Source organism: Carassius auratus, chromosome 36 (genome assembly GCF_003368295.1).
Source record: "Carassius auratus strain Wakin chromosome 36, ASM336829v1, whole genome shotgun sequence".
In the NCBI taxonomy this organism is placed as follows: Eukaryota; Metazoa; Chordata; class Actinopteri; order Cypriniformes; family Cyprinidae; genus Carassius; species Carassius auratus.
The window spans coordinates 1,608,715-1,618,161 of record NC_039278.1 but is presented as its reverse complement, the minus strand read 5'-3'; the positions used below and the strand labels follow the sequence as shown (position 1 = coordinate 1,618,161).

Genomic DNA, 9,447 nt, shown 5'->3' with positions numbered 1-9,447 from the left:
ATCTAAACTAATCTGTGAGAGATCTTTCACTGGAGGAAGTGTTATTATGGATTATAGACTCTATGTGTTTGAGTTAAAATCATCTTCATGCTGGATGTGTTTCATCTTTCGTCTTCTCCAGATGTTCACTGATGGACTGGTGTTTTTATCAGCGGTTTGAGTCATCTCTTTCTTTAAATCACTCTTAACAGATTGAAACATTCAAAACATTTTATTTAGCACAAAACCAACATGAACAGAGGATCAGAATGATGCATTTGTTTGGATGAGGTGCTCCTGCGGTCACTCATTTACTGTCCACCGCTGGCAGTGTATCAATCATTCAGATCAGAATAAAGCCTTAAAGCTTCAGGGCTTCATCTGTCCATCCGTTAAAGATGCCATCCTGAGAAACCTTTACAGACCAGGAACGTAATCACAGCAGTGTTCTTCAACACGAGACCCAGCATCCTCTCTGAGAGTAATAACTCACATCCTTACAACTAAAGCCTGATAACTACTACATCTACTGGAGAACTCATATTAAACATCAGAGAAGGCTGAAATAGCAGTGAAAGAGTGAGAACTGAATCTGTTCAGATACACTACACCGGAACAATTCTTATTATTCAGCTGAACACACAGGTGCTGCAGAAACATTAAAAAAATACATCCATTTTGAGAGATATTTAATAAAAACACTACAAACACACAAATCATTTTTTATGAACCCTTCCCTTTCAAATATAAAAACCCCTTAGTTTAATAGTACAGACATCTCGTGTTGAATCATCAGTTACAGTAACAGGAAGAATCAGAAATGAGCTGAGAATCAAGATCTCGTGGGGAAGAAAGAAGAGATAAGAACAGCATGCGTATTAATAACACATCCATATTCTACATAATCCTGCCCAAGACCTAACGTTTACTGAGGCAAAAGTCATGGTTTCTTAATAGCAAGAACTGGACTTTGAAATAAAACATGACAAAAAATGTTTAAACTTTAGTAATACAAGAATCTAAAGCAAAGCCGTTAATAATGTTATATATAAGTATTAGATTTCATATGAACAAGAGTCCTCTGAAGAACAGATGTTTTGTCATTAGAAATATCTTGAGATATCAGGACACTGATGTAATAAGGCATGGCTCGTGTTAGTTTCACACTCGTCTGTTCTGGGAGGAACTATATTCCACAGAAAGATGGATTGTTTTACTGCAGAAACAGCTCCTGTATTCATGACAGTAGATGGAAGACACTCACTGAAGTGTAGGGGTCACAAAACTACATGCCGCTGCTTTAAAACAAGTCGAATAAGAATAATATCTGGTGTAACCCCCTGTGCTTTAAACACATGCGTCTAGTTCACAGCTGGTTTGCAGCTAGGACAGTGTCATCCAGAAAAAAACAGCTTTCACACAACACTTCACTGCATTTTGAGCTTAAAGTGATTGTTGTCACTGGATTATTAATACGATATGATAAAATAATGCTGAAACACAGACACCGAGTACTACCTTGTGTCTCGTCTTGCTTGTGTAATAGCAAGGTGAACAGAAATGTAACAAAGTCCAACACACAAAAAACCACACTGAATTTACCAACAGAAACAAGGTGCAGATCCCTTCTTTCCTGAATCATTTTGTGTACTGATGAGAAAAACAAAGCAATCTTCATTTTAAAGCTGTTAGCTTGTGCAAAGGCTGTTCAAAAGAAGCCACCTTGGCTTAAGTGTCAAACTCCTAGCAGACGAATGAATAAATCTAGGTTCATCAGCACTTTAAGAGTGATTTAAGAGAGAGCACAAGAATCGGTGTTTTTGGAGTCTCCCTCCTCTTCTGTGTGTGGAGTGGGAGAGAACTCAGACGGAGCGTCTTCATATCCGCTGCTCTCATCGTTCTCCTCTGTGCTCTGAGCTTGGTGCTTCAGACTGAGAAACAGGCTTGTGTTCAGATCCTCTGCAGTGTGTGTGTGTGTGTGTTCGTCCCAGTGCACGGGCGTCCCCTCGCTCCACTGACGCCGCTCACCAGCTCTCTCCTGCAGAGGATAACACACTCAGTCTTGAGACCTCAAACCCATCGGGACTCCTCTAACATGCTCTCTCAATGATATGTGCTGATCAGTCAAAACACAGTAGAAAAATCACAAGTCGAAACTCATTAAATAAAAATACAAAATGCACACTGAAATGTAAAAGCGGCTTGTTTGTGTTGTTAGCCGTCTAGTTGTTGGTGGAGTGGTATCTCAATGGACTTTTTAGTGGACTATAAAGGTAGGAATCGTTTTTCCCATCAACTGCTGAAACAACATGGTGTTTCCTTCACTGTCCGGAGCACATGAAGATGAGGCATGAGTATTAGCCATGAACATGCTGACACCGCAGGGTTTCTGACCCGCTAAAGTGGTGCTGAAAAAGGAAAAGCTTTCCAGCGCAGGGGAGATGTTATATAACGGGAAGACCTGGAAACACATGCCAAGGCTGCTCTATAACTCTGATTCAGGAGTAACACTGGTTCAGCTGTTCAACAGAACTGAGATATGCTCTCAACAATACCTTTTACTTCAATATACAGGTGCATCTCAATATATTAGAACGTCATGGAAAAGTTCATTTATTTCAGTAATTCAGCTCAAATTGTGAAAGCTGTGTATTAAATAAATTTAACACACACAGACTGAAGTAGTTTAAGTCTTTGGTTCTTTTAATTGTGATGATACTGACTCACATTTAACAAAAACCCACCAATTCACTATCTCAACAAATCAAAATACTTAAGACAAAAAAAAATGAATTGTTGGGCTTCTGGAGGTGATCATGGAGGTGATCAGTTTGTGGCTCTGCTGAGGTGGTCTGGAAGCCCAGGTTTCTTTGACAGTGATCTTCAGCTCATTGTCTGGTCTCTTGTTTCTCATCTTCCTCTTGACAATAGCTCATAGATTCTCTCTGGGGTTTAGGTCTGGTGACCAACACCATGGTCATTTAACCAACTTTTGGTGCTTTGGCAGTGTGGGCAGGTGCCAAATCCTGCTGGAAAATGAAATCAGCATCTTCAGAAAGCTGCTCAGCAGAAGGAAGCATGAAGTGCTCCAAGTTTTCTTGGTAAACGGGTGCAGCGACTTTGAAACAAAAAACACAACTGCAGCCAAATCTCTTGACACGTCTGTGTGTGGTGGCTCTTGATGCCTTGACCCCAGTCTCAGTCCATTCCTTGTCAAGTTCACTCATATTCTTGAACTGATTTTGCTTGACAATCCTCATAAGGCTGTGATTCTCTCGGTTGGTTGTGCACCTTTTTCTTCCACACTTTTTCCTTCCCCTCAACTTTCTGTTAACATGCTTGGATACAGCACTCTGTGAACAGCTTCTTTGGCAATGAATGTTTGTGGCTTATCCTCCTCGTGAAGGGTGTCAATGATTGTCTTCTGGACAACTGTCAGATCAGCTCTCTTCCCCATAATTGTGTATCCTAGTGAACCAAACTGAGAGACCATTTTGAAGGCTCAGGGAACTTACTTTGAAGGTATTTTGAGTTGATTAGCTGATTTTCTGAATTGGTGGGTTTTTGTTAAATGTGAGTCAAAATCATCACAATTAAAAGAACCAAAGACTTAAACTACTTCAGTCTGTGTGTGTTCAATTTATTTAATACAAAAGTTTCACAGTTTGAGTTGAATTACTGAAATGAACTTTTCCACAACTTTCTAATTTACTGAGATGCACCTGTACTCCGTGTTGTGTGGGATCACTAATGATGTGTACTGACATCCCAATATATATAATTAATTGAGTTTCATAGTGTGGAAACATGCTATGAATGTGATTTCACTTTCCCAGGGCTGTGTGGGTGGAGCATGGCAGGGAAGTGGAGGGAACTGTCCTAGACAACAAAACTATTAAATGGACCCCAGAAGGGGGGGGCAGCTTTCCTCAATCAACAGCCCCTCCACACTGAGCAGAGACGAAAAGATGTCAAAAGATGTCAATTTAATATCTTTGTCAAATGTTCAAAAAACGTCCACTGAGGAGCCAGAATGAAAGTCTTTGTCAACTCATGTTTTAGTCTCATGATTAATGATGAAGCATAAATTAAATGGCAAGGAAGTGAACAGACTCGCTGTTCTCCAAATATGATTACATAAGCACACAGAAACTGGCTCTCTGCAGCAGTTTCTGTTCTCTTCTGAATGTGATAATGTAAGCTCAGCCTCTCCTCACCTCTCGTGACCTCTCCAGCTCCCGCTTTAATGAGGCAATGATGTCCTCCGACGTCCTCCTCCTCGCTCGTTCTCGCTCCAGTTCCTGCGGTCAAACAGAAAGAGAGAATGAATCCATCACTCAGTCCACAGACATCTTGTACAGATGTTTTCTCACGTACACCTGAAACAGACATCTATCATTACGTCAGTCTGATATCTCTCTGTTTGTTGCAGCTCACAGTACCATGGTGAGACTGTGGTTGTCTCTCTGTGTCTCAGCGAGCATCTCCTCCGTGCTCTCGAGGGCGTCCTGAAGACAGTCCACCTGGAACAGAAGAGCCTCCAGGGTGCGCACCTCCAGCAGACAGTCCTCGTAGCTGGCTCTCACCTCCATCTGCACAGAGTCCATAATGAGAAGAACAATCTGCTTCAGAAAGTCTCAGAGTGTGTATGGAAGAGAGAGGAGATGCTTTAAAAGCTTACGCTAACACTTCAGTTCAGAGACCATACATGAATATCTGTTCCCTATGCTAAAGTGCAATCAAACTTGTTCACTGGGATTCATTTGTGTTGTTTGGCCAGTGTGTGTATCGTTGCTCTCGAGTCACTGTCTCATGTGATGCTGCTGATGGGATGATGTCAGAGGCAGGGGGCGTGGTGTGAGGAGGAGCCAAGTTTGACTGGTGTGTTTACAAAGTGACCAAAAATCCTGCATAGAGCACCTTTACATCTACAGTTTTTATTTTGTAACACGTTTCTCTATCCATGTATGTGTGCTTTCTGTTTTGTTTTTAAAAGTGACTTCCTACATATGCTCCCAACAGTCTGACCTGTCATTATCAGCACACAAGCAATGCCACAGTTGTTTCAGGTTATTCTGGACAAGAGCAGTGCATTCAGATCTACAGAGGATGCCATGTTAGTCCACCAATCACACATGATTTTGCAGTCCTCTCTACAAATCACAGCTTTACAAATATACAGATGTACAATTCACTTACAACATGTCATATTAGGTAGATGCTTCAACAATACAGTTTCTAAACAACCTTTAGTTCATGGGTAACATGAGTTATCATTGGCCTTAGGTCTATAAGAAATAACTGCTGTATTGTCACAAATCAAAGGAACATGTGACAGTACTGAACTAAACAGACTCTAATTATGTTTACTAATTAATCTAATTGCTAATTATGTTAAACCCCGCCTCCAGAAGATTACTGCCTGCCCCGCCCACTGGAAGACTGGAGATGCCCTTAGACTCACCTCATGAGTCACCTCATCACCTCAGACCGTCCAGATTCATGTGTCTCATCTCACTGTGAGGACTCTGAATCTTACAGCACTGACGACTGCAGTTAGCATGGATTGCCCATCACATCATCTTATGTTATTCATAAGAGTTAAACATACAATTTGGCAGAAAGGGTATTAAAAACTTACAGTTTCCAGGTTTTCAGAATGAAGATCATCTTCACTCTAAAAAAAAAAAAAAAAATTCATTACAACAAAATGTTTCTGGTAGGTCTTTTAACAAAACTGATTTGACCTTAGTGCATCCTATTCAGCAAATACAGTTCTGTAAGACAGAGTTAAAGAAACTGATTTTGTAGGGGGGAAAAGAAAAAAAAAACTATCACAATAACCTAAAACATTATGAATATTTCACTGGAGACTGCAGTATAATGGACAGGGGACTTTCAGCCAGAAGCAAGAGTTAAAATCAATAACGTGATGATGAAAATGCTGGATTTGTTTCAGGTTTTGTCTTCTCCAGATGTTCACTGATGGACTGGAGTGCTGTGGATTATTGTGATGTTTTTATCAGACTCTCATTCTGACGGCACCCATTCACTGCAGAGCATCCATTGATGAGACACTGATGCAGTGCTACATTTCTCCAAACCTGATGAAGAAACAAACTCATCCTGATCTCAGATGAACTAATCATGCGCGTAATTTGCAGGGGGGTTAGGGGGGTCATGACCCCCTCCAAAAATCAGATCCAACTAATATAACCCCCTCAATATCATCAAACCATTCAGATTAAAATAATATGAAATATTCAGAATAAATACTTTTGTTCGTTTTCTTTATTAATTTCATTTGCCAGCAAGAAAGATAGTATCATATTTTAAATAATCTGTAATGTACCCCCCGCCCCCGCACCGACTACTTGGTATTATCCAACCGGCTTTCTCTACCAAGTTTGTTCACTATTTTGCGCAGTCCCTGGGATGAATGGGTGGAAAGCTGATGGAAAGATGAAAAGGACACTGAAAGGCAGCCAGACAACAATTTTTCATTGTTTGCCGACACCAGCCAAAAAAAAAAAAAAGAAAAGAAAAGAAAATCCTGACCAAACGGAGGTACCCCGCTAAATTGGCTGTTAAGTTAGCTGAGCGTTTCTCAAAGTGTGGGGAGTAGATACATGACAAACATGTTTTGTGCCCACTTTTTTCTAATTACTTTATTTATTGACCATACACTCAAAACAAAACAAAGACACATTTAAATGTAAGCCTTACTTAACCTTTTCACACGTAAGTTTAAGTTTTTCAAGGCGACCGTTATTGATCTTAGTATCGCTTTATGGTTCCCATGGAGACGAATCATTCATTGCTTGTCAGCGCTGATGACTGATGATCTGCTTTTATTTCCTTTTTTATTCTAATTTCACAAATTTGTTAGCTATAGCAGGATATATCTGATATTCCGATTGTCAAATATGTGCAAGTGGATGTGTTTTGTTGTTCAAACACCTTTATAATGATCGCGTTAATTGAGTTGTATGCGCAACGTATTTTAGGTATCTATCTTATTAAAATACCAAAAAAATTACGTAACGTTAAATTATTATTAGGAATTTACCACCTCCGGTTCAATTTGAGATGATTATAATATATATATATATATATATATATTTTTTTTTTTTTGCATGGAGTTTGCAAAGTGACAAAATGAATCAAAGCACAACTAAGGTTAACGTCAGTCCACACGTGTATTTTCTCAGTTTCTGAATTTGATGTTATCAGAGGCTAAATGCAAACACAATTATTATTATTTTTTTAATCTACTTTTGAGTCTTATTTCATGCAAATAATTAAATTATGCAAATTAGCATGTTACCTTTTACACAAGAAAATTATTCAATAAATTAATTAATTAATAAATATGCCGCAAGTTTAACCCCCCCAATGGTAGACCCAAAGTTACGCCCTTGGAACTAATGTTAACTTCTGGTCTAACTACTGCTTTAGTCACACTGAGGGAGTGATGTTCTGCTCCACTTTACTAACATTGCTTTCTTGTCTTTGTCCTCGTATTAATGATCCATATCTGCTATCGCTGCGTGACAGGTGTCTGCTCGATTCTTCTGCCTGCAAGACAAAACAACAACAGCATTATTTATTACATAAAACAATAAATAAATCGAAGTATTCAATTGGATGTCCATGCCATTTACGTTATTTGCCACAAAATTTAATTTAAATGATCATTTTTAACTAAAACATGGTAAAATGTGTGACTTTAAAGTCTGTTTTACCTCATAGTTACAACAGCTCCTCACATATATATATATATACACACACACACACACACACACACACTCACACACACTCACAGTAATACAGTATATTCAGTTGTGAATAATGAAGGGATTTCATTTTTCATTTTCAAGGGAAACGAGACTGTAACATACTGTAATATCTGCTTCCAGATAAGATAAAAATTGACTCATTTTTAAATAGGCTATTTAAATCCATTGCTCACCACTTCTGTGCTTGAAGAGGAAAATATTTACAACATCTTTAAATCGTGTTTTATCGCGAGATTCAGCATCCATACGCACATCACACGAAGCCTTTATTTATGTAGAATTACAATAAATCTGTTTCTAATGATCACCTAAATGTTCGTTCATAATAAAAGATGCGTGTTTCATGGTCTGTCACCCCCTGATGCTGAGAGAGAGCATTATTGTTATTATCGAGGCTTTATTCATAAGAGGAGCGGGATGACATGAGCTGCTGAAAGCGTCTCGAATCACGATCCGGACTCTGAGGATTCACACTCACGTCTCTGATGATGTGCTGCAGAGACTCGTCCTCGCTCATTCCCCGGGACAGCGTCCGTTTCCTCTGCGAGCCCGCTTTATCAGGGATGCCCGAATGCATCTTCCCATGTGTAAGAACTCCTGAAATGCTCCAGAGAGAACGTTAGAGCAGTCCGTGTCTTGGAAGAGTTCTCTACCGGAGCGAGCGGGTTCTGCCGCGCGGTGGGCGGGGCGTGGAGACTCTCGAGTGGGCGGGGCTATTTTGCTATCCACTTTCATTCTGTATGAGGTTACCTTATCCAGTCGCCGTGATTTTACCAAGACATATTCTTGGATCAACATCTTCTGATGATTATGGATCAACATTATTGTCCAACAATATAGACTTAGACCAATACCTTCCCCTAAAACTACCCCTAGCCATAATTTATTCCTAAAATCAGTGGGAAATGATATCTGATTAGCAAGCATGTAGAAGCACGTAACTCTGGTTGTAAGCTTAAAACAAATATTTTCTGAAACTATATCTCAATTCTGATTGGTTGATTGGAATGTTGTTCCAGGATCAACAATGTTGTTCCATGTTGTACTTGGTGAAATCATGCTTGCAGGAACAGTGTTCTGCAAAGTTGGCTGCTTCAGTATTTGTAGATAACTTCCACCATGTTTCTATGATATAATGAAAAACAATGATACAGACATCCCACCCTACAAAATCTCATTTCAGGGAGGTAGTACCCCCCATTCGAGTCATTCATGCTTATTTAAAAATGATGTGGTATTCGTGTTGGAGCAGGGATAGAACTAAACTATTTCCCCCCCGTGCTACACCATGCAAAAAAATAGGTTACTTTGTAAACCTGGTTCTTTGAACCACTGAGTGGAGAGATACAAATATGGGAAGGGCATCCGTTCTGACTTCTGAAGAAGTGTCCAGTTGCACCAAGTCTGGTCTGATGGACAAGAGTACATGCCCAGAGCCAGGTAAGGCACCACCCCTTAATAATGGAAAAGGTTTTTCCACATTCATAAGGTCTTGTATTTTTGTTCAGCACTCTGAGATCCAAAATGGGATGCAGAGTGCCATCTTTTTTGGCACTAGGAAATAATGGGTCTAGAACCCCTGAAGTCATAAGTGCGTAGGTAGAGTAGAATGAGCGGACTCGGCCATCGCAGAATATTCCACATTTATACCTTATACATGGCCCCGGTG

At 39.8% G+C, this 9,447-nt stretch overlaps 1 protein-coding gene across 1 annotated transcript; it reads right to left on the bottom strand.

Moving 5' to 3' along the window:
* Nucleotides 1–829: 829 nt before the first annotated feature.
* On the bottom strand, nt 830–8,597 carry LOC113054924 (leucine-rich repeat flightless-interacting protein 2-like). The gene is made up of 6 exons (XM_026220728.1): nt 8,257–8,597; nt 7,477–7,557; nt 5,621–5,656; nt 4,422–4,571; nt 4,197–4,280; nt 830–2,017 (listed from the first exon to the last, which is right to left on the bottom strand). The coding sequence occupies exons 1-6, from the start codon at nt 8,353–8,355 to the stop codon at nt 1,772–1,774; spliced, it is 696 nt and encodes a 231-aa protein (XP_026076513.1). The 5' UTR covers nt 8,356–8,597; the 3' UTR covers nt 830–1,771.
* Between the last annotated feature and the right edge of the window lie 850 nt (nt 8,598–9,447).